Source organism: Spermophilus citellus (genome assembly GCF_964194105.1).
Source record: "Spermophilus citellus genome assembly, chromosome: X".
Classification (NCBI taxonomy): Eukaryota; Metazoa; Chordata; class Mammalia; order Rodentia; family Sciuridae; genus Spermophilus; species Spermophilus citellus.
In genome coordinates, this window is record NC_138190.1 from 68,090,098 (window position 1) to 68,116,716 (window position 26,619).

General features: G+C 36.8%; 2 protein-coding genes across 6 annotated transcripts in view; one reads left to right on the top strand and one right to left on the bottom strand.

The window, feature by feature from the left end:
- HDAC8 (histone deacetylase 8) overlaps positions 1-26,619 on the top strand; it is a 267,136-nt gene that overhangs the window by 19,419 nt on the left and 221,098 nt on the right. The gene's annotated exons all lie outside the window — the stretch shown is intronic.
- Positions 9,821-26,619, bottom strand: part of LOC308638940 (large ribosomal subunit protein eL39-like) — a gene marked incomplete at both ends in the record, with an annotated part of 33,095 nt that continues 16,296 nt past the window's right edge. Inside the window, one exon of the mRNA XM_081276883.1 lies at positions 9,821-9,980. Within this exon, the coding sequence (XP_081133009.1) occupies positions 9,821-9,980 (160 nt within the window). The remainder of the gene's footprint in view (positions 9,981-26,619) is intronic.

The window sequence follows — 26,619 nt, forward strand, 5'->3', positions numbered from 1 at the left end:
ACTCCCCGGGAGCACATCCACTTAGCTTTCACCATGTAATAACATAGGGGTGAAGAGTGAGGACTCTGAAGCCACACTGCCTGGGTGTAAATCCCAGCACCATCACTTTGTAACTATATGACCTTGAAGAACTTATTTAAACTTTATTTTCCTCAATTCATCACCTATAAAATGGGAATAATAATAGTACCTACCTCATAAAGCAGTTGTGAGTATTGTAAGAACTACTAATGAGCTAAACACATAGAATAGTGCCTGGCACATACTAAGCACCAAAAGTGTCTGCTGTTAAGTTGTATATTATTTATAACTGGATTATTCAGGTATGTGATACCAGTTAGATTGCCATTTGGCCCAGATCCATTTGCTCAGACCAAAAATTGGAGAACTCTTACCTAGAAACCTTTGAAGTGAAATTCAGCTGTCCACCTACAGACATCCTACCTCAGAAGCTCCTTGAACTTCATGCCCTTCCTCCTCCATGATCACTCATTCAATCTTTCACTGCCCCCTGGCATGCTTCAGCTACCTTGTATCCTGCATTTAGCCCCAGTAACTTAAGACTGAGAGACCAGTTGCTTCTTAAAAGAAGTGCTGGATTTCCAACAACATGTGGTTGTCCTGTTGTCTAATTCCCTGGCAAAGTTGTTCACCAAGAGCTAGTTTGGTGGACTACCCAATGGGACATTGATCTGGTAATCCTATTAGAGGTATACTTATTCTGTTCAGCCTCAGCATTGTCATAATTTCGGTGTAAAACTAGGAATGAATTATATTCTTTAGTCCCTGCCCCCTATCTTCACCCCAGAGCAGCTAGACTACTATGGTCATTCTCACTAATAAAGAAAAAATATCAGAATGCTGTACCCAATGACTAGGAAAGAAATCATGAAAGTATAAATAAAGGTAGTGACAGCAGATGTAGAAAAAAGAAAAATAACATGGAAGAGTGATCTGGGAGGTATCATTGGCAGAAGTTAGTGATTAATTGGTATGGAGAGTAAAGAGAAGGGAAATGTCAAAAATGCAGTTTCTTGCCTACACAGGTAGAAAATGTTTCCAGCTAAGATGGGATATGTCACAAAACATATAGAACCAGGTGTGGTGACATATGTCCATAATCCCAGTGACTCTGGAGGCTGAGGCAGGAGGATTGGAGAGCCAGTCCCAAAATAAATAAATAAAATGAATGAATAAATAAACTAGGACTGAAGATGTAGCTCTATGGTAAAGTGCCAATTCTTTGTACTAAAAATAAGTTTTATATATATACTAAAGGATTCGAGAGAAATCCAAGTGGTTAAATGAATAGATATGAGAAAGTGTCAGAGAGCAGATTGGTTGGTGGTTGTCTCACTGACATCTTGATCTTAATATGTCCTAAACCAAACTACCCCATTCTTCTAATTGATCAAGTCAAACATATTGGAATCATGTTTGACACTTTTCACTCATGCCTCACATTTAGTCCGTTTTAAAACACCATTAATTCCATATTCAAAATATATCCATAATCTGTCATGCCTCACTGTCTCCAGCACCACAACTCGAATCTGAAACACTATCATATCTCTCTCTTGGATTATCACAACAGCCTCCCAGCTAGTGTTCTTGTTTCTAGCCTTGCCCATCTTTGGTCTGTTCTCCACTCAGTAATCAGTGATTCTTTTAAAATACTAGATGTGCTCAAACACTATATAGAGCTCAAAACACTATATGTGCTTCCTATTTCACTTAGAGTAAAAGCCAAGGCCCTATACAATATCCTCTTTTCTCCTCTCTGAAAGTAAAAATATTATTCTCTTCATTTCCTCACTATTCTCTAGCCACTGGATTCCTTGTGTCCCTTGAACCTACCAGGTAGTTTCTTACTTCTATGCCTATGCCTTGCTGTTCCCACTGACTGAAATGTTTTTCTCCCCAAGAGAATTCCCTTCACCTCCTTCAAGTCTTTGCTCAAGTAACACTTTCTCAGTGAGATCTTCTCTGACCACATTTTAAAATTTAGCCCCAAAATAGTATCACATTGCCCTTTCAGTTTTACTGTTCTCCATATCATTGACAATCTGAAAAATTACTGAATCTATTTGTCAATTATATTTATTTTCTGTCTTACCCCACCACATACACACATACTAGAACATAAGCTTCATAGAGGTAGGGATTTTTGTTTGTTTTATTCATTACTACAGCTTCACTGCCTAAAACTTTACCTGGCACATACTTAATCTTCAAAAAAACATGTGGGAGATGAACAAGTGTGAAAGTTGTTGAAACTGAGACATACCAGTGGAAAATATTGGTTTCCAATCCTTTGGGGGTTACCAGTCTCATGATCTTACCAGTTGAGTTATTGAATGTCAAAATATTGGGGAAATAATGAATCATTTGAAATTAGCAAGATTAGTTCATGCCTTCTCAAGGTAGGCTTTCAATAAGTATTTGACTGACTCAATGGTAATATCTTAACGTACTATGAAATTATCAGAACCAGGAAAAAAGAGATTGACTTATTGATTCCACAGAAATTAGAGTGGTACTAAGTCAGATAAGCAGTAGGTAGGTCCCAGCATATTGAACATTAATAGACTGTGGGCTCTTGTATAAGCCTTGCATCTTAACCAAGAAACCACTAGAGGGAGCTCAAGGTTAAATCAAGAATGTTCTCTACTTAATGAAATTCTATTAACGTCATTCCTATTTATTGATCTGATGTTCATCTAAACTGTCTCATCAGTTCAGAGTGTTCTCCTGAGCTAATTTCTTTCATCAGCCCAGTATCTGCCTCATGAAGTCTTCAATAAATATTTATAATTCGAATGGAAACCACAAATGTTAAAATCAACAGATTTTCACCTTGAAATCTGTTTTACTAATTAACTATGGTCAGTATTTCCCTTGAGAAACCATCCTTCAGTGTTCATAACCTAGCTGATATATAACACTCATGATCCTTGGTATTTAAAGAATCTTAAGGCAAGAGGAGACTTGGATTTAGAGTTTGTGTGCTTTATTTGTGTAAATGATAGCATCAAACAACCCAGTATATTGTGGTGCCTGAGCTAGAAGTCCCTAAAGCCTGGGGCTGGACTCTGCCCCACACCAGCTCCTCCTCCCTCCCTCAGGAGGGGCTTCCAACTGATAAAGAATGTGGCTCCCCTGGGCTTGCTTGACCCCATGGAATTGTTAAACTCTACTTTGCACATGGAGATTTCGCTGCTTGGAAACCCCCACTGCTTACAATGTGCTTTGGAGCTGTAGGGTTGTTTGGGATGAGGAAAGTTAAACAGACTTTGCTTTATTATCTTAAAAATACATTGTCCCCATTGAAATTCTCTGAAGGAATTTTAGTTTCTGGATTTTCAGCTTTCTGAGCTGGATTCCTGAGGGGTGTGGAGTCCTTGACCTGTTGTCATCTAATGGCTGATGCCTCTGACTGCCCTTCAACTGGGCCCTCAGTATTAGGAATTTTTCGTTAGTAGAATAATATCAAGTGATCTAAAAAATATATAACTTTTTAAATTGCATAAGATTTATTAAAACGCATAGATATACAGAAAAATTGAGCAGATAGTACAGAGTTTCCATATGCTCTGCAATTTCCTCTACTGTTCGTACCATACATGGGCATGATACATTTGTCATAATTAAGGAAGCAATATTGATATGGTATTACCTACAGTCCATAGTTTATTCAGATTTCCTTAGGATAATAATTTCCTCCTGGTACTGGCGATTGAACCCAGGGACACTCTACTACTGAGCTATTTATTTTATTTTATTTTATATATATTTTTTTTTTTATTTCAAGACAGGGTCTTGCTAAGTTGCTGAGGCTGTCCTCGTACTTTTGATCCTCCTACTTCAGCTTCCTGAGTTGCTGGGAAGATTTCCTTAGTTTTTATATAATGTCCTTTTTCTGTCCCAGGATCCCATCCCAGGGTACCACATTACATTTAGTCATCTCCTTAGGATCCTCTTGGTAGTTAGTTTCTCAGACCCTTTTCATTTTTGATGACCTTTGTAATTTTTAGAAGTACTGGTCATAATACTTAGCTTTATGTATTTTTTTTAGTTGATTTAATAGAATCTTTCAAGTAGCCTGAAAAATACAACCCATTTTGATTGTGCTTTCCAGCACTTATTTTTATTTTTAAAATAGTTTTTCTTCTGAACTCACCAGCATCTATTTTCATAAATCTGAACTCTTCCTGAAGCTGGTCCTTGCTACTGGAGGACAAGTGTTTCTAGCATTGGTAAATTTTTCTAATACCATGTACACACCGGGGTACACCTTCCTGTTTGATGTCCGTAGTCAGCAAACCCATGCTGATATTATCTTGTCTCAGGAAACATAATTGGAAATCAAAGGTGCAAATTGAAAATATGTACTATAACTAATGAATATTTTACTTTCTATTTTAATTCCTGAACTATAGTAAAAGTCTTTATATTCTTTTTCAGCATTTAAATTTATAAACCAAGAACTCTGTAGAGGAAAAGAGGAAGGAATAAGTTACTATATGTTGGTCCATAGCTTTATCTTAATATAATATTCCTCCCCAACTTATCTTCAATATACACCATCTTATCACCAGGATAAAACTCAGCCTTCTTTTTTTTCAGCATATTTTCAAATATTTAACATGGATTCTTACACAACTAATACTACTAAACTTACTTAGAAATCTAGCAAGCTACATTCACTTTTTAACTGGTACTTGCTAGAATTTGGAAAAATTTTTCTTATGAGGGTTTTTATTTCCTATGCCTTTTTGGAATTTAATAAAAATAAATAATTAAAAAAATTAAAATTGCTCTTTAAATTCTTCTGGAAATGGAGGAGGGGTTTTGAGGTGGTGCCTAAATTGAGTGGAGTTTAAAAATCTCTGGTCTTATCTGATGTACCTTAAGATAACAGTAATAATAAAACACACAGGGTAGATTGAATCAAGTGGTAATTATGGACTTCATTTCAAACAACTAAAAATACCTAAGAGATTATTACAGCTTCCTTTAGGGAAGTATTTTGAAAGTTGTTAAGCTCTTATTCATGTCTGACCAGGAATCCTTATCAGTGAATTTACTATAGGACAGATATAAATTCATAAAGAAGGAAACATAACCCCAGTTAACTTCAGATATTTCTCTTTTCCCTTCAAGGCAAAAACAAATCAAATAAAAATATTTTATAATTAACAATAGCAATATTTCCTAAAAATTTCTCAGAAATGCATGCTAATTATAGAAATATGATATAAATAGTTGGAATTCAGTTCATTCGCAAGAAATAAAATTAATGATTGAGAGTAATAGTATAAATTGTGGAACTTTTAGAACTGTTCAGATAAATGAATAATCTTTTCATCCTGTTCAATGGCAAACTTTGGAATATGCTCAATGTTGAATGCAGGTCATTGAGACTGAATGATTTATCTGTTACCTTACTGAAGTGCACTTTTGTTTCTGATTAAAGATTGGGTTTTTTCAGGCATTATCTGTAGCTATTTAACTCAGGTAGTTAGAATATAGTGCTGATAAGGCCAAATGCATGATTTTATTTTAGTCCTTGTACAAACCAATTGGTTTTCCCTTAGTCTAATGCTACTACTGGCTGCACCGTTTCCCTTGGCCAGCCATCTCTCCAAAAGCATGTCACAAAGGAGGTTAAACTGGCAGATATTTGTTGCTAAATGTAAATCTATCCCACCTTTGGTAAAACAGCTCAAAGCCCCATCTCTTGATGCTGTGTCAATTATGTCATTTCCACTGCTTTCCTTTGCTGTGTTGTTATGAGTATCCTAAAATGCACAACTATGTCCAATGCCTATTTCGTTTTATATTCTATTAGCTCAGGAAAGATTTTCATTCCATTGAGCACCAGACTGTGGGGTATATTTTTGGAAGCAAGTGTAGGTGTACCAGAGCCAAAAAATGTTGGGAACAACTGTAGACAAACTGATCTCACTGTTCCTAGAGCTGCCAACTCTAGGCACAGAGCCCTTAAAGTGGACTATAAATGTAGAGTGGGTGGTTAAAAGAAAATCTATTATGTGCAACTGATTTCTGATTTCCCACAATCAGGTGCATGTGTTTTGTGTGCATGCATATTTTGTGTGAAAAGAAGCAGGTGTGCACAGAGATGATTTATTTAGCTGTGTAAAATCAGAATTTGGGTCTTAATGAAAGAAAAATTCTGAAATGCATAATTAGAATGTTAATACATTGGATTTTTTAATAAATGCCTTCAAATGTATCATGATAACATTAATGTTAAAGGAAGTAGGTATTGGATTTTTTGGTGACAAAAAAAAAAAAACTGAAGCAGAGAGATCTAAATGACCTGGTTCCTACTCCAGTTTCTATCTGTACTTCTATAGAATATGTACATCTCAAAGAGGACTTGCTTGACATAACTGTGAAATGAAATACCAGAAGGATTTCTGGTTTTTAAGTTTCCCTCATTGATAGAGGAAACAATGCAGTTATAAACACCCAAACCTGATCTGTAAAAGCTATTGATTGAGTCAGTTCTCACAAGAGTGCTATGCATTTGACAGCAATGTAAACTGGGCTGCAGGAGTAGTGAACAGGGTGTTAGGAAAGGGAGCCCCCAGACGGTATTGTAACAAGGTTTGGACATTAGACATGGAAACGTCAGATTATGTAATGTGTTAACCAGTCACAAGCTACAATGGCACAAGCTAGGACTTGTTAGCTTATTTTTCCTTCCCTAGATCATTATATCCAGCAGAGAGGAAAAGAAAGAAAATGTGTTCTAATAGCAACTTCAGCACTGTCTTAAAGATCAAATACAGGTGTGTTCCAATTTAAGAAAACTCAGGAAATAAAAAGTGCAGGTTGCCAAATTGATATATACAAGAATATTGGATAGAGTGTTCATTTTATAGAAGGAATCTTCACTATGACAGGATTCACCTACTGAGTTCCTTAAATTAACTTCCCTAGTGAATTCAAGATTTGATTTACTAAGAGTCAATTATCACATGACTTTACAGAAATGTCTCTATTACAAAGCTTACCTGAGTATTACTATTTGTAAAATATAGATATTGTTTTATGCATCAACATAAAGTAAAGAGCAGACTTCAGAGACTTTTGCTTTCCTGGCTTATTTTATTTTATTTTTTTGCAGTACCATATGAGCTGTGTATATTTTCTTGTAGGGCCAAGCACAAAAATGATTGGAAATGTTGTCCAGAGAGGAGAGACACAAGGGCACTAAGGGAGGATTAGAATTAGGTGGATAAAAGATATAAAAAGAAAAAGAACACTGAAAATTTGGCCATTTCCAATTTCTGGGAAAACCAGCTTGCTTTTCATCTCTGGTATACCTCTCACCTCAATCAGTTGAATTTTTTCCCCTGATGATCTCCTCTAACCATTCCTGCTTTTAAACATAGAAATTACACATAATGGTACAAATAGCATCATTTAATGAAGCAACAATAGAAGTACCAATACTGCATTCCTGGAACAGCTTAAGAGTTTGATCAGCTAGTACTGGAAATCAGGGGAAAATGTACCTTGTTTGGAAGTAAGAATACAATTTATTAAGCACAACCCTGGATCTTTATGATCTACAGGCTTGAGTGGAGGTGCTCTTAGAAAAACAGGTTACAGCCAGAAAAATAGCCCTGTCTTGATCTGCCAATAACCATGGAAATTTACAGAAGTTCCAACAACTGCAGCTCTGTAGAAAATGGTGGAAAGAATTATTAAAAAAAAAATTCAGAGCTCCTAGCTAATTGCAGTTAAACACCCAAAATATATGAGGTGAATAAATTTCTAAAGACCATCTTCCCACATCAGAAAAATCATCAGCTGTTTTGTTCATCCTTTCATGTAATAATCAGCATATATCAAGTTCCAGGACTATCATCTCTAATTCTAAAGGACAGAATATACATTTCAAGAATCATAACTTTTTCCATTTATTTAGATCACCTTTAATTTCTTTTAACAATGTTTCATAATTTTCAATATATAAGTCTTGTACTCCTTCTAAATTTATTCTTATGTATTTATTCTTTTTGATAAGTAAGATTTCCTCTACCTCATTATTTGATCAATTGCTACTATATAGAAATGCAATTGATTTTCTTTTTCTTACCTAATTGCCCTGGCTAGGTCCTCCAGTACAATGTTGAAGAGAAGTGGTGAGGGTGGGTGTCCTTGTCTGTTGCTGATGTTGTAAGAAATGCATTCAGTCTTTCACCATTTACTATAATGCTAGCTGTGAATTTCTATAGGTATCTCTTATCTCGTTGAGGAAGTGCCCTACTTCCAATGAATATTTGTATCACAGAAAAGGATTAGATTTTGTCAAATGCTTTTTCTGAAGCTATTGAAAAGATGATGTGATTTTATTTTTTTATCCTATTAATAGGTTATATTACATTGATTTGCAAGGAATGCAAACTTGCATTCCTGGGATAAATTCCAGTCAGTCATGGTGTATAATCCTCTCAATGTCCTTGCTCTATTTGGTTTGCTAGTATTTGGTTAAGGACTTTTATGTCTGTATTCATAAGGGACATTGGTCTGTGGTTTTCTTTTCATTTGATGTCTTTGATTATGGTGTCAGGGTAATAATACTGACCTCATAAAATGAGTTGAGAAGTGTTCCCTCTGCTTCTGTTTTCTGGAAGACATTGTAGATAACTGGTATTATTTCTTTCATGTATGTTTAGTAGAATTCACTAATGAAACCATCTGGGTCTGGGCTTTCTTGCAAAAATTGACAGGATGATTCTTGCATTCTTATGGAAATGCAGGGGAACCAGAATAGCTAAAATAATCCTGAAAAACAACAAAGTTGAAGGACTCACACTTCCCTATTTCAAAACTTACTGAAAAACTACAGTAATGAAAACAGTTGCTGGCATAAGGATAGAGATCAATGGAATGGAGTTGAGAGTTGACAAATAAGCCTATACAAGGGCTGGGGATATAACTCAAGAGATGAGCACAGCTTTGCATGCCTGAGGCTCTGAGTTCTACCCCTGGTAACAGAGGAAGAAAAGAGAAATAAACCTATAACATTTATTATTAACATGGTCAATTGATTTTTGTCAAGGTACCAAGACCACTGAATGAGGAACGAATAGTCTTTTCAACAAATGGTGTTAGAATAACTGGATATCCACATACAAAAGAATGAAGTTTGGACCCTTAATTCACATCATACACAAAAATTAACTCAAAAAACTAAATGTAAGAGTAAAAGCTGTAAGATGCTTTGAGGATAACGTAGAAGTAAATCTTTATGACCTTGGATTGAACACTGGTTTCTTATACATAACTCCAAAAGCATAAGTAACAAAAGAAAAAATAAATTGGATTCTATCAAAATTAAAAACTTTTGTGCCCAAAACTGAATGTGATGGTGCATACCTGTAATCCCAGCAACTCAGGAGTCTTAGGCAGGAGGCCAACCTGGGCAATTTAGCAAGACACCATCTCAAAAAGAAAAAATAGTAAAATGGACTTGGAGTGTAGCTCAGGAGTCAAGCACCCCTGAGTTTAATCACCACTACCAAAAACAGAAAGAAAGAAGAAAAAAACACCTTTTGTGCTACAAAAGGTGATTGTGATTCAAGCACATAGAAAGAAAACCCACAGGGTGGGGGGGGGAGGAGAAAATATTTGCAAATGCTATCCTTGTAACTATAGAAAGTTCACATTCCCAGTTAAATATTCTCAACTGTCCAGATAGTGGTGACATTTTCAGCTTGATATGACGACATGATCACAACCTCAATACAGCACAAATATATGTGCCATTTCATGTAATTCCTTATAGACTCAGCTTGATTCTCCTATAATGTCTCCTTTTGAAGTTGTACCTTATTTTATTACCAGATTTCATGTGAGTCAGCTGGGTAATGGGACAATTTTGCTTTTGTTTCTTGGCCAGGAATGGCTTGATCCTGAAAGTCTTGTGAGAATGTGAGGAACTGAATCAAGTGCATGCACCCCAGTGGCTGAAAAAAGGCAAAGAGCTCCTATATCTAATAAAGATATTGTATCTATACTATATAAAACTCTTACAACCTAACAACAAAAAGAACAATAACCCAAATAAAAAAATGCAAAGGATTTGCATAGACATTTCTTAAAGGAAGATTTACAGATGGCTAGTGAGGACATAGAAGATGTCTGGCATTATTAGTCATTAGGGAAATGCAAATCAAAACCACAGGAGGTACCACTTCACACCCACTAGAATAGTTATAATAAAAAAGATGGGCACTAGTGAGTATTCAAGAGGATATTAACAAGGCTGGGATTGTGGCTCAGTAGGTAAAGTGCTTGCTTATCATGCACTAAGGCCCTGTGTTCATTCCCCAGAACCAGGAAAAAAAAAAGGATATGGACAAATAGGGACTCTCACATATTGCTAGTAGGACTCTAAAATGGTCTAGAAATAATTTGGTAGTAATGCAAAAGTTAAACATAGGCTTACCATACAACCCAGAACAACTTGTATTCCTAGGGTGTGTGTGTGTGTGTGTGTGTGTGTGTGTGTGTGTGTGTGTGTTTCCAAGAGAACTAAAAATATCTGTCCACATAAAAGTTTGCATGCCAGTATTTACTACAACATTATTCACTGCAGCCAAAAGGTGGAAACAACTCATATATCCATGAAGTGATGAGTGGATAAGCAAAGTGTGGTATATTCATTAAATGGGCTATTGTTTAAAAACAAAACAGCGGGCTGGGGATGTGGCTCAAGCGGTAGCGCACTCGCCTGGCATGCGTGCGATCCTCAGCACCACATACCAACAAAGATGTTGTGTCCGCCAACTAAAAAATAAATATTAAAAATTCTCTCTCTCTCTCTCTCTCTCTCTCTCTCTCTCTCTCTCTCCTCTCTCTCCTTTCTCACTCTCTCTTAAAAAAAAAAAAAGAAAAAACAGCAATGAAGTACCGATGCATGCTACACCATGGATGAGCCTCCAAAACATTATGCTAAATTGAAGAAGCTAGTCACAAAAGACAAAACATCATATATTCTATTTGTATGAAATGCTCAGAAGAAATACATCTATAGAGACAAAATGTAGATTAGTGACTACTAGAGCCCAACGGTGGAGGGCATGGGGAGAATTGGAAGCAGTGACTACTGTTGAGTAGAGTTTCTCTTTGGGATGATAAACGTGTTCTAAAATTGACTGTAGTGATGGATAAACAGTAAAGCTATTTTTTTTTCTATTTTAAAAAGAATCAAAGCTATCGGGTTTTATAGTGGACTTGTCATGCATTTTAGTGACCAGAAAATAATTTTTGTATGTGTGAATAATCAACATTCTATTTTTTCTATTCAGTGGAAGAAAAGGATAGGAAGACAGAGGAGTTGGCTCAGGGATCTCTCCAAATTTCACACTTTTGAGAACACTGATTCTGATAATTGTTTTACTTCTTTAAATAATATAGACTTTGTATAGTAATTTCATAATTATAACATCCTCTTTGCAGTGTAGATTTTCTATTCAGGGGTTCATTTCACATGAAGTAGAAATCAGATGCATCGGTTACCCTTCACATACAAAACACTTGTCTAGGAAACTCCTGAGCATGACCTTAAAAAATAGGCTTTAAACCCCCTGTCTGGCCTCATCACCAGTCATTCCCTGCTCTAGCTGATTCTTCTTTTCACAACTCTACTGAGCCTTCCCACGTTATTCTAGAATGTCTCACACACCTCTTCTCCTGGAAAACTGCTTCTCCTTCAAGGTACAACTTAATTGTCACCTTCACGGTGTTCTTCCTGACCCCCATAGGCAGAATTAATTGCTCTTGCCTCTGTTTTGATAGTGTTTGTTTTGGCCTCTAGCATATCATGTTGTATGTTAGTTTATCATTCTTTGGCCACTAACAGCAGAAACTATGCATTTTTATGCTTCTATATTTACTGATTATTCTAAGTATAAGCCTGGCCCATGGTATGATACCAATCAATGATTGATTGATAAGGCCAGCTACCTGGTTTTGATGTGGAATAGAAAGCACAAGAAAACACTCTTCTACACCCCCTACAAAACACTCTTCTACACCTCCTACCCAGGTGCTTGATTATTTCCTGAACCCCTCTGGGAATGTCTGGTACTATGGAAGATCCAAATACGTAGTGGTCCCTGCCCAGATATAAGACCAATATGTGTGCTATAACTAAAAAAAAAAAAAAAAACCAAAAACAAAAAACAAAAACATGAAATAGCATATAGTGGAGCACTCAAGAATTTAAAGCAGATTCTAACTGCTATCAGAATTTAGTGACAAGGAAGCTGTATCTTTCTTCCTACATCTCAGGTGTCAGAGCTGCATGGCATGGCATTTCAAGCAACTGGCAGCTCCCAACATACCCCCCAAGTAGATTTCTAAAGTAGCAATAGGAGGCTAAAAGCACTCAGCATTATGGTGGACAAGCAGTAAATGGCACTGCTGATCCCTAAAGTGGCTTAGTCAAGAGAAAAATGAGACATGGCTCCTTGAAGAATTTTTAAGGAATAGAACAATGCCATGTTTTTCAAGGCTTTTAGATTCTTTTTCACTTCATAGGAAATCCCTATATCTTTACCTCTGTTATGGAACTTTTTAAAAATATACTTTTTAAAAAATATTTATTGAATGACGTATTAGTTTCCTATTGCTGCTATAACAAATTTAGTGGCTTTAAACTTTAGGGATAGGGGCTAGTGTTGTGGCTCAGTGGTAGAGCACTTGCCTGGCATGTGTGAGGCACTGGGTTCGATTCTCAGCACCACATAAAATAAATAAATAAAATAAAGGTCCATCAACAACAACAACAAGAATTAAAAAAAAAAAAAACTATAGAGATATACTCTCTTCCAGTTCTGCAGGCCAGTAGTCTGAAGTCTTATGGAACTAAAATCAGTGTGTATACAGGACCCCATTCTTTCTGTGGAGTTTAAGGGAAAGTCTGGTTCCTTGCTAATGGCCCCTATCTCCTTCTTCAAAGCTGGCAACATAGTTTGTTTTTTCTCTCTCTTGTTGTTTCCATCACATGGCCTCCTTCTCTTCCATGTCAAATCACCCTCTGCTTCCCTCACTAGGACACTTGTGATTACATTTAAGGCCCACCCAGATAATGCAGAATAATGTTCTCATCTCAAGACCCTTAACTTAATCACATATGCAAAATTCCTTTTACCATAGTGTAATATTTATATATTCCAGGTGTCATGGGAGAAGAGGGGTCTCTGAAGAAGCATCTCAGTCTCAGTTGTTAAACACCTCGAAGATCAGTTCTACCAGTCCTTTTTAGTGAATAGCTCAGTAGTATAACCTGTCTTGTAGGTGATGACTATTTCCTCAAAAATACCACTTAGGTTGTTTTACTAAAACCTAAACTTCTTTAAAATGTTAACAGGCAGATAGGCTTGGTGGACATACCTGTAATATCAGTGATTTCAGAGGCTGAGACAGGGGATGGCAAGTTCTAGGCCAGCCTGGGCAACTCAGCAAGATCCTCAGCAACTTAGTGAGACCCTGTCTCAAAATGAAAAATGAAAAGGACTTGGGATATAGCTTGGTGGTAGGGAGCCCCTGGGTTTAATTCCCCAGTACCAAATAAATAAATAAAATATTAACAGGCAACAGTTACAGAGTTTTACAAGAAAAACAAAATGATTAGGAACAAAACAAATATGGTTTATACAATAATTTTGAAAATATTAGATGATATAAATAAATTCACATTTAAATTTGTCTTATTTTCAGGTTATTATTAGTATTATTAGCTATTAATGCCCAATCTTTTAATCATCAGAGCAACATGGTTTGGAAAGTCAAGTGCTTGAACATCTTTATTTTTGCATAAAGATTATGATGGTAATAATACAATTAGGAACACAAATATTAACCTGAAAAAAGCTATTATTAATAATAATTTATTTGCCATACCAGAAATTGAACCTAAGACCTTACACATGCTAGGCATGTACTCTACCACTGAGCTAATCCCTAACCCATATGCTTTTACATTTTAGAAGGCACAAATATACTTAACACACAGAAGTCAGTATTAATTATCATTACTGTTACATAGAAGTCCTTAATATATTAGCTTACCTTTTTCTTTTAAAGAAAAATTCAGAATCCATGACTTGGTAAGATTGTATTACAGACCTATGCAGGTTAACTTCATTAACAAAAATCAAAGGATTTAGAGTTCTTGTAAGTATTACCTAATATACAAGTGTATTATATATAATAATAAATGTCTATTTAATCAAAGCAAATGGATATAGGTCAAATTCAAATATTGGAAAATGACAAAAATTTCATTGACTGTTTTATATATTTCAGGTCCAGATACAATGTATATTGTATAGATGACAGCATTCATTGGTTACCTTGCCTATGTTAAACCTACATAGCTTTGATTTTATAAACTTTTATATAAATTTTAGACAAGGCTTAGATAAACTTTTTATCCCTCAGAGGTATAAATATCTCTAGTCACATATTTAGGATATCAAATACACTATGATAACCTAAAATAACAGTTATTTAACCAGAGTTATGAAGCTGGTATTTAAAAGACTTTAAAACAGATAGTTACTAACAAACCCAAAATCTTTTAAGTATTAGTTTCCTAAGTAATAAAAACATAATAGAAACAAAAAATTATCTTGATAAAACACAAAATCACAGTTCTTTAAGCCAGTTCTTTGTGTATACAGTGCATCTCATTTATATAATAGTTAAACATTTATTTAGCCAAAGCAAACAAATGTGAGGTTTTAAATGGTAAGGAAATTTTCTTTTTATCTGAATGGTACTAAATAAAAAGACAGGAAGTTTCACAGTTTCTTCAACCATTTTGGGTTTTTTAAATATTTTTTTAGTTATCAATGGATATTTATTTATTTATTTGTGGTGCTGAGAATCGAACCCAGTGCCTCACACATGCCAGGCAAGTGCTTTACCACTGAGCCACAACCCCAGCCCCCCATTTTATGTTTTAAGGTTCAGTTAATGTATAAAAGAGAGCAATTATTGGTGATCTTGTATTAATTTTAACACACTTTTGTATAATATTTAGACAAAACTCAGATGCATAATATATTTAGCCCCCAGAAGCATAGGGTGTATTCTCAGATGTTTAGTTGTTAAATATACTATAGTAACCCAAAATAATAGTTGTGTCATTTAATGAGAGTTATCAAGTAGTCACTTAAAAGGCTATAAAGCAAATAGACACTTGAATAAATCTTGCCTCTGCTCGAACTCAGTTTATTAAGTAAACACAAAAGATTATCTTGACAAAATAGAATCTTTGTTCTTTAATCCAGTTCTTTGTAAATGTTATTAACAGCAGATTAATGTTTTAAGAAAACCTTGCTGCTTAAAACATGGAAAATCAGATTCTGGTTTTATATCAATATGTTAAATGTCGACCTTAGAAAACCCTTAAATAACTCAATCATATTCAACACATATAAAATTCCTAAGATTTATCTTCCATAAACCTTCTGCAGTTTACTTAGACACTCTACAGTTTATAGATGTTTACATTGTTAGATTTGTCCTCTTTCTCTTTTTCCCATCTTGGACTTAGGACAAAAATCTTACTTTACCATATAAAATCCTTTTTTATTCAGAAAACTCTCCAAAAATATGTCTCCAAAAATATACTTCTAATACATATCTCTTTCTCATTCTTGCTGATGTTTTTCTTCCTTAAGTTTACAATTTAAAACAGTACTTAATGAAATTTCTGATTTTTTGCCAATTACTTTTTTTCCCAATAACATAAAATACTTTCCTTTTTACAGATTTTCCAAATCAAAACACAACTTAATTTTTTGTATCTTTGCATACAAAATTATATCCATTAATTAGAATTTTAACTCTTAGAAACCTTGTTTTTAGTGAAGACCCAGAAAGAATCTTAAGCCATTTTTCCATATATCAACAATATATGAAAATATTTTCATTAATAGACCCAAATATATGTATAAATGTATATTACCTTATAGAATTTGAAAAGCTAGGGCTGGGCTGGGGATGTGGCTCAAGCTGTAACCTGCTCACCTGGCATGCACGGGGCCCTGGGTTCCATCCTCAGCACCACATAAAAATAAAAAATAAAGATGTTGTGTCCACCAAAAACTGAAAAATAAATATTAAAAAACTCTCTCTCTCTCTCTCTCTCTCTCTCTCTCTCTCTCAAAAAAAATAAAAATAAAAATAAAAAGCTAGGGCTGAGGATATAACTCAGTGGTAGAGTGCTTGCCTAGCATGCAAGAAACCATGGGTTCAATCCCCAATACAGCAAAAATAAATAAATAAAAGAAGCTAAGAGTACTTGAATTTATGGATGTTTTAGTATTTTAACTTAAAAATGAATCAGATGTCTTCTCTAATATATTTATAAATGTTTACCCCAATTATATCAAACCTAATTTGCTTTTTTTTTTTTTTTTTTTTTTTGGCGGTACTGGGGATTAAACCCAAGCCCTCATGTATACAAGCTAAACATTCTACTACTGAGCTACATCCTCAACCCTTCAAGGCTGTCCTTGAACTAGTGATCCTCCTGCTTCCCAGGTTGCAAGTTGCTGGGATTACAGATGTGTGCCACAATGTCCAGCTAATTTATCCATTCTTAACAGCTATTTTTAGATTACCCATAAAGACCAAGATATCAGATGAGCATGGTTAACATTTGAAGCCATCTTTTTCCTACCAAAGCAGCAGAGGTGTGAGGGAGGGCTAAAATCGGTGAACCTTTTACTTTAAACATTTTACAGAGATTAATACAATTTTAATGGGAATGGGAAAGATAGTAGAATGATTCAGACATAACTTTCCTATATTCATATATGAATTTATGACCAATGTAGCTTCACATCATGTACAACCAGAAGAATGGGAAGTTGTACTCCATGTATGTATAATATGTCAAAATGCAGTCTACTGTCATGTGTAACTAAAAAGAACAAATTAAAAATTATATTATAAAAACACATCAACTCCATGATGTGTGAAATTAATTTCTGTAAATTAATTAATTAATTTAAAAAGTCTGTCCCAGACTATATCATGGGGGTACACTGAGTGTTCAGAATCAGACTTTTAATAAGTCTGTCCCAAATTGTCTACAAACTACCAGTGGTATGAGTGTCCTTATCCCTGTTAAGCATTTCTCAGAGTGCTTGATAGGCCCTCCCAGGCTTCAAGAAAAGTCCTTTAAAAAAAAGAAAGAAAGTAACCTCAAAAGAATATTCCTAACTCTCAAGTAATCTAGATGCACTTGAGAACTTAAAATTTTTGGTCATTTTAAATAGCAAGGATAGGAAAACCTTGTAAAGAGTTTTGAGGCATTTGGGGATAGTACAAAGTCAGGTAAGTTTCAATAGAAATAGATTTGTTTATAGCTGACAGCTTGTCACATGTCCAAGAAGGATGAATGCCTCTTGGCAACTGTGTCTCTTTATGGAGAGGTCTTATGTAAAACAAAAGACATCTTAAGTATAACAATTGTTCCACCCACCCACCAAGGTGGAGCCCTCATTCTTTCAATTAGATAGTACCTGTAAGAGTGGGTATTTATCTTGAATAAAAGGTCAGACAGAAAGGAAGACATTGTTCTTCAGGTTTAGATCTATTAAAGCCAAGGGTCAAGATTGGAATAACTTGCTTCCAAAAATATTGAGTACTGAGAAAATGAACATAAATATAAGAATCAGCCAGATCTTAGTTAAAGCAAAAGTTTCAGAATGTTTCCTAGCTGGGAGTGTATAGGACAGAATAGTTTAGCTGGAGCATGAAAAAAATTGCAAAGAGATAGTTTAGAGAAGGGTATGAGGGAAGATAGGACAAGAGTTCATCCTCAGAACTTTATTTATATAAGAACTTTAGAGAGTTGAGAGATTGACCACTAAGTGTATCAGTTCCAAATGCGGTGATTAATGGAGGTAGCTTTCTTGATTTTCATATCCAGGCCTGGTCCCACCAATGAGGTGTCTAAGATGAACCTCTCATTTGGCAAAATGAAGGACTTCCACAGACATATGAAGATCAATCCTTCATTTGCATTTTCCAGATTAGTGATGTAAGTTCCCTATGTCCTCTGATGGCCCAAGGGCATTTCCTCTTTGGTGCTTTTGTACCAAGGAAAAGAGAGAAGGGGAGAAAAAGAGAGGAGAGGGGAGAAGTATCACCCATTAAGTCCTATTATGGTTTAAATTTTAAAAGTGACACCTTTTTCCTTCTGTCTCAAGGAGTCTATGCTGTGGCTCACAGGGTTTACATTTTAGATCAGTTGAAATAGCAGGCCCTAGATGGATAGTTATCATGCAGACAACTAGAAACCTATAAATAATCCTGCAGTATGTAAAAAGAGGAGAAGGAAAGGATTTCAAAGAAGGCCATAGAGCCCCCTCATGGTTTTAGACTTTGAAGACTCTTAACAACAACAACAAAAAAAAATTTACCAAATTCCCAGGACAGAATCAGCTGTGACCTTATTGCCACTTAAATCTACACTGCTCAGAGATTTTCCCAGCCACCCAAATCAGGGACCCACAGAAAAGTAAGGCAGATGGAGGTTATGTTCTTTGGTCTTTGAAAGTGAAGGAAGTGGAGGGAGAGATTATATGAATAGGAGCTAACAGAATAAGTTATAGCCAAGGCTGAAAGCAAAAACATTCAAGTACACTTACCAAAGTTGATGCCACTCAAGATCTCCATAGGGTCCACCAAGAGATGTCATGGGAGAAAGAATGTCTCCAAAGAAGGGTCCAAGGAGTTCTTGGAGAGATGGGGGGCTTCAACTCAGGACCAGTGGGGTTCTTAGCAACTGTAATGGAAATGAATTTTAGTACACACCATTCAGAGACATAAATAGAGGTCTATTTAGGAAACCAGAAGCACATTCAAGGGAGAATGTAGGCCATCTTCAGAGGAAGAAGCAGCAACCCATTGGTCTGGAGTGTTAATATTTATAGAGGGACGATTGCTAGGGACTAGACTAGAGGTGAAGTCAAGGCAGAGTTACACAATTTTATGCTAATTTGCTCTGTGCTTGAGCATTGCCCCTCCACTTTTTGTTTTTTTCAGACAGAAGCATGGGTCAAGGACAGAGGCATGGATCAAGGTCAGAGGCATGGGTCAAGGTCTCAGGCCAAAGGCAGGGTTGGGTGTATAGTGGGGAAAGGTTCAAGGGTGCTTTCTGCATTTCAATGATTCTTGGGAGTTTTCTTCCTTTTAGTGATTCATGGGCTTTTCTGCATATCAGTGGTTCATAAGTGCTTCCTTTAAGGCTCAATATCTCTCCCTTTGTCCCCAAATTTCTATCTGGGGAAAATTGGACTGGGGATATAGCTCAGTAGTAAAGCACCTAGAATGCATAGGGTCCTGGGTTTCATTCCTAGCATTACACACACACACACACACACACACACACACACACATGCGTGCGTGCGTGGACAATTTGGGGAATCAGTACTCAACTTTCCACAGGTTCTTGCTGCCTAACAGGCACTATGCTAGGCAACTTATGTACTATACTTCTCATGTTCAGGGCTCACATATAAACACTATAAACTATATGCCACACTATAAACTCCTAGAAGATGGGGTCTATGTTGTTTTCTCTCTCAGAATGTCTTGCATGTGGCCTTGCTTGTCCTATATAATAGATAGCAGGTAAATATTTAATAAATGATGTGGTCCACACCCTGTCACATAGTAGAATTTAAGTTAACTTCATTCAATAAATAATTATCAAGTTGGAGAACGAAAGGGACTTTGGCATCTAGATAGTCAGGTACAAAATCAGCCAATAGATCTTGTAATTCTACCAGACGTCTTGCTAGTTATTAAAGATAGGTACTTGACTAAAGTGACTTCATGCACTGAGGAAAAATAGTGAGCAACTAAATGTGCCCAGGCTGGCTAAGAATGGTGTGGTGTGGATGGAGAAGCAGTGTCCCAATGCACAAGCACTGTGCTAGGGACTTGAAATAGAGATGAGCAGACAAAATTCTACCCTTAAGAAAGTCTCAGAATAGCAAAGAAACAACTGTGTAGATAGTGTAGTATAGCAAGTGTTCTAGGAAAGTAAGAAATAAAGTACTGTTGGAGTCAAGAGGTGAAGCCAAGCAGCTACATGTAGAACTAAGAGGTCAAGAAGGGAGCACTTCAGCTTGGTCTCATCCATTCATTCATTCATTCAGTATTTATTGAGTACCTACTATGTACCAGGTGCTCTGCTAACCACTGACAATATAATAATGACCTTGGATTTTACCAGGCCATGTACGTATGCCAGGCAAAGAGATCAATGTTTCAAAGTCAAGCAGTCATTCACTTACTTAAACATTTATTTCAGGTGAGTTTTTACTGTCTTCCAGGCACTGATGCAAGGCACTGGAGATGCAGAGATAGGCCACACTGATACTGTCCTTGACTTCAAGAAGCTCATGGTCAACTGAAAAAGACTGACAAGTAAACCAGCATTCTAGCAGAATGTGATTCATGGTTGTCATCTATACATGGTACTAGGGAAGCACATCACTAAAACCTCAGCTGCAGTGCTCAGTTTAGAGCAGAGTTTGCAAGTATTGAAGCTGTCATGGTGCTTGAGCTGAGTCTTAAGGGGCAAGGAAACCTTAGGCAGATGCAGAGGGAAAGACAAGGAAAAGAGAAGTGGGCATGCAAAAGTAGGGAGACACAGAGAACAAGACTTGTGTCAAGAGCTGTCAAGAGTTCAGTATGGCTAAGGTAGACAATTTGTATGAATCGGGCAGGAGAGGGGGTTGGAAACTCAGAGGAGGTCTAGATCCTCAAGGACCTTGTGTACTGTACTAAAGTGTTTGGAATTTATCCTGAAGGCAGTGGGAAGCCAGAAAAGATCATTAAGCAGGGAAGTGACACAATCAGATTTTTCTTTGACAAAAATAACTCTGGCAGCAGTGTGGAGGATGAAATCCAGGGGGTGAGACTAGAAGCAGGAAGACTGGTACAGTTAGCCAGGGGGGCGATAATGAGGACAGTGGCAGAGGAAATAGGAAGGAGGGGCCAGAGGGAGGATTTACAAAGTAGAGTTATCAGGGAGAAGAAGGAAAACAATCAAAATTGACTCTAAGGTTGCTGACTTAAAAAGTAATGGAAGGAATTAAGGATGAAGAGCAAGTTTCAGGGAGTGATGATGAGGTCATTGTTGCTTGGTGTCTTGGGTACCTGAGAGGTTGGAAGCTGCATGGGAAGCAGAGTGCAGCAGACTGGTCTGGGTATGAATAAGAATTAAGGTGTTCCTTAATCCAACCAGTAGTATTGAATCTAGTACGTGCCACACAGTGGAGCAAGTACCTGAAGCTCCCAGAGTTAGAAAAACGCATAGGACCATTTCGGCCTTCTAAGAGTACAGTCTAGTAGGGAAAACAAATACAGAAACAGAATGAACAAATGATGTGGACACGTAGTGAGGGGTGCACAGTATGTTGTTATGGCAGCATGGACAAGAAGCACCTGATCCAGGTGAGAAGAGGGAAGGCTTCCTAAAAGAAGTGCAATCTCGTGGAATCTTAAAGAAGATAGAGCAGTTCACCATGTTAAAAAGGAGAGATAGATAGAAAGGGAAGGGCATTCCAGGGAAAGGAGACCTCAGTAGTCAGGTCAGGGAGGTAAGAAAAGACATGGTGGAGGCATTTTGGTATGGCTAGAGCCCAAAAGATCAGAGATGAAACCAGAATACCTAAGGGCTGGGTCATGGAAGACTTTAGGTACCAGATCTCGGTAGTTTGGACTGTAAATAATGGGGAGCTAGTTAGGGTTTTAAAGAGTGGCATGGTTTCAGAGCACCATACAACAAATGAGTCACTCTGATAGTTGTGTTTCCCTTTCCTAGAATGTAAGCTCTGTGAGGACAAGGATTTTGTCTTAGTGCATAAAACAGAGAATATAGTCGATGTTTAGTAGGTATTTGTTGAAGGAAGGAATTAATTTAGGGAATTGATGGAAAGGTCCAAGACTAAAGGTAAAGGTAAAGAGGATATGAAATTAATCCAGGGTGCACATGATGAAGATTTGGCAGTGTGAGGCAAAGAGAAGGTGTCAGAGTCAACCACTATGTATCAAGCTTTTGTATGGGTCAATGGTGATACCTGTGATGATTTTATCCTCTAGTTACTATCAGACTGACATCTGTTATGTCCTGAATACTAATAGACACCTAGGATACAAAGAGAATTAAGATATTTGGTCTGTTCTTAAGAAGCCTTCATCTAGTGGGGTAAATAGGTCAAACTATGAAAAGATAAATGTGATATATTATATTATGCATTAGTGCTATGAGAGAGTTCAGAAATGTTAGGGGCACCATATAGGAAATAACTACTCCACATGGAGATGTGGGGAAAGGCTTCATGGTAGGGACATTTTAACTGTCATCAGACATGGACAAAGGGATTGCTGGGCAGAGCAATGATAGTGTGGCATTCTAGGGTGGACAATCATATGCAGGGATGTGGAACTGTGAAATGACTTCATCAGGTTCCAGGATCAGTGAAAAGCCAGGTGTGACTCACCTACAGGGATGGGAAATAGGTTTCATCTCATGTGTTAAATCCATGTGATTGATAGTAACTACCAATTGCAGATGCCACCATCTACCCTGACAGGAGCTAGACATGCAGGTCTCCATTATCTCCACATGCTGCAGAGTCTACTTCCTATATAGTTCTTGATTTCAAACCCTTCTCAGTACATCCCACTGCCTTTCTCAGGCCACGCCTTCATAAGGCCTCTGTTTAAAAAGCTTCATCTGGGCTTAATGGGAAAGAATAATGAAATTGATTGGTAATGTCTGCCATTGGTGTAAAAGTAAGGAATGACAGCCTTCATGTCACATCCCTAGGCCAGGGAATAGGATATGAGGTGGAGAATGGCAGGAGCTGATGCCATGGAGTCCAGTTTTGTGTGTGTTTAAGATAAAAGTATTGAGGCTGGTAGCGTAGATCAGTGGTAGTACACTTGCCTAGCATATGTGAGGCCCTGTTTTCAATCCCAATACCACAAAAATGATTGAATACTTATAGTCTGGAGTTGTGCACTCAACATAAGTTGGAGAGCTTAGATGGTAGGTCAGTAATGAAGATATAGAATTCTAGAGTTATCTGTGTACAGATCAGAGGTAGCCAAACTTCCTATAATGGTCCAGATAGTATTTTAGATTCTGCAGGCCATAAGGTGTGTCATATCTGTTCAGTTATGGATTATCAAAGCATCAATAGACAATATTTAAATTAATGAGTATGACTGTGTTCCAATGAAACTTTATTTACAGAAACACATAAACATGCTGGATTTGGCCTATAAACCATAGTTTGCCAATGCCTGGTATAGACAGTATATAGCATACTCTCACAGAATGTGATATAGTATACTTTGCATCAGACTCACTTGAGTTTGAGTTCTAGCTCTTCTCATATACTAAATCTGTGGCCTTGGAACTCAGTTCAACTTTCCAATCTCCATTTCCTCATCTGTAAAATGGAGTTTTGTGGCAGTACCTTCATTATGGGATTATGAGGAGTAATTATAGGACCTGGCACATAGTAAATGCTCAACAAATATTTGCTAATTATTAATATCACTATCACTATTGGGATTGTTGGAGTTGTTATATATTTTAATCAAGATCATAAGAGTGAATGAGGTCACTGAGGAAAAGTGCATTGCACAGAAGAGAAGAGAGCATTGACAGTTAAGGGGCAAACAGACAGATGGAAATGAGAGAAGGAAACTGAGATGGAACTGGCAATATTATAGGAGAGGAACCAGAAAGATGTCATGTACAGGAATCGAAGGAAAGAAACTGTTTAAAGAAAAGGGTGAGATGGGTACAGTGGCACACACCTGGAATCCCAACAGCTTGGGAGGCTGAGATAGGAGGATTGCAAGTTTAAAGCCAGCCTCAGCAACTTAGCAAGGCCCTAAGCAACTTAGTAAGACCCTGTCTCTAAATAAAAAACAAAAAGGGCTGAGGATGTGGCTCAGTAGTTAAGCACCTCTGGGTTCAATCCCCAGTACAAAAAACAATCAAACAAGGGTGAGAGTCAAAGAGCTTCTACATTAGAAAATAATTAAAAGACATGAAAAGGCAGTTATCAAAAGACATAAATATGGACAATAAATATATTAAAAGATGTTCAGTTTTACTGACAAAAACATGAAAATAAAACCATGTGTTTCTAGTGTCTGTGTATGAGATTGGCAAAGATTTTTAAAAAATAGACACAATGCTGCCAAGGCTGTGGGGAAATAGGCACTCTTGTGTACTTACTGATGTGAATGTAAATTTTTTGGACTTTCCAGAGGACAGTTTAGCAGTATGTATCAGAATTAAAAATAAGCATATTCTGTGAGACCACAATCTTCTGGGAATTTACCCCAAATGAGATAGAAAATCATACAAATCTATTTTTAAAATACACATAAATAACATTGATCTCAGCATCATGATAATAAAAACAACCTAAGATATTCAATAATAAGAGAATTATTTATGACAGGCACAATGGAGTACTATACAGCCATTTAAAAAGATGGCATAGCTCTACACTTACAGGATGGGGAACAATTGCCCCTAACATTATGAAAAGGTTATAAAATAGCAGGGTAACATTGTCTCCATTAAATAAATCATTGCTTTTTAGCAAACAGGATTTTTTGTTTGGTTGGGTTTTTTTTTGTTATCTGGGTAGTGAGATTTCAGATAATTGCATTTTTTTTAAGTTTGAATAATTGAATATTTTTTTACTGAGCATGTGTTACTTTATAGAAATAGTGACTAGACTTATGCTGGTGAACCAGCTCTCTGAAAACATAAATCCCTACTTTATAGCATTTGCCAATTTGGGTGGTATAAATATTCCTAGGAGCTCACAAAATTCTTCAACATTTAATCATCAGCTCTCAATAGCCAACTTTAATGCACCACTGGCAATAACTCTATTTAAAACAACAACAACAAAAAAGAATGGTGTATTTACAAGTATCAAATGCTGATCAAGTGAGAAGAAGATTCAAAATTACCTGTCACTAGTGAGCCTGGTCAAAGGAGTTTCAGTGGAATATAGAGTTGCAGAGTAAATGAGGAATAAGGAAGTGGAGAAAGCAAGACTTTTCTTGATGAAAAGGAGGAAAGAAATGGGGAATTGTTTGAGGGTAATATAGAGTCAAGGGGAATTCAATTGTAGGGGGTGGAGAGAAATACCAGACAGAGATAAGGAAAAAAATTTTTTCCACTATTGTTTTTTGTGTGTTTGGGGGGGGGTGCTGCAGATTAGAACTCAGGGCCTCACACTTGCTAGGCAAGTGCTTTACCACTGAGCCACATCCCCAGCCCAGGAAATAAACTTTTTCATTTTTTATTTTTGAGTAATCTTCAGAGTTCACAGGATGCATGCACATGAATATTCTTGAAACAACCCGTCGTGTGGGTATTAATTCCCTATATATATATATGGGCAACCTGGGTCTCAGAGAAGTACAATGACTTGTTCCAAATATTACAGAAAGTAACCCACATTTATGTGTGCCTATTGGGCTCCATCACTAATTAAGCCCTGAAAATACTTTGGGATAAAATGTGGTTAGTAACATATATATCTCCAACCCTTCTCTAACTTGGGCCCTCCTCTCCCATGGTTTTGGATTCTTTTTCTTTTTGTCCTATGAAGACCATAGCATGCTATGAACCTGGATGTGAATTGTTTGTCAATGACTGGATTAGAAAAGAAAGCTTAGCATGATAGGGCAAGTGGTTATTTAGTTAGTGACAGTGAAGTTTGGTATATTCAGAATTGAGGAGGGGTCTGTTGGATTTGACAATCAAAAGATTACTAGTAGTTCCAGGAGTGGTGGTACATGTTTGTAATCCCAGCAACTGGGGAGGCTGAGATAGGAGGATCAAAGTTCAAGGCCAGCAAATTAGTAAGGCCCTAAGCAACTTAATGAGACCCTGTCTCAAAATAAAACAGTTTTTTAAAAAGGGGTTGGGGATAGAGGTCAGTGGTAAAGCACCTCTGGGTTCAATCCCCAGTACAAAAAAAAGAGAGATTATTTGTATATTTCCCATAATGTAAAAAGAATGGACAGAGGGGCAAATGAACAATGAGGAAATAAAGGCAAGGAAGAGACTAAGAGAAAGAAAGATCAAGAGAGATGAGACCTAGTAAAATATGGGTAACTTTTTTTAATTGTAGATGGACACAATATCTTTATTCATTTTTACATGATGTTGAGGATTGAACCCAGAGCCCAATGCATGGTAGGCAAGCACTGTACCACTGAGCCACAACCCCATCCCAAATATGGATAACTTTAAGAGTGCTTCTTAATGTTCAAATTATCCCAAATTTAGCCAAAAGCCCCCTCAAACCAGCGCCTATGTGTTTATGACATGACCCATAGGTGTTAATCCCCTCCCTCCCTTCTTTCCTTCCTTCCTTCCTTCCTTCCTTCCTTCCTTCCTTCCTTCCTTCCTTCCTTCCTTCCTTCCTTCCTTCGGTACAGGGGATTGAACTCAGGAACACTGGACCACTGAGCCACATCCCC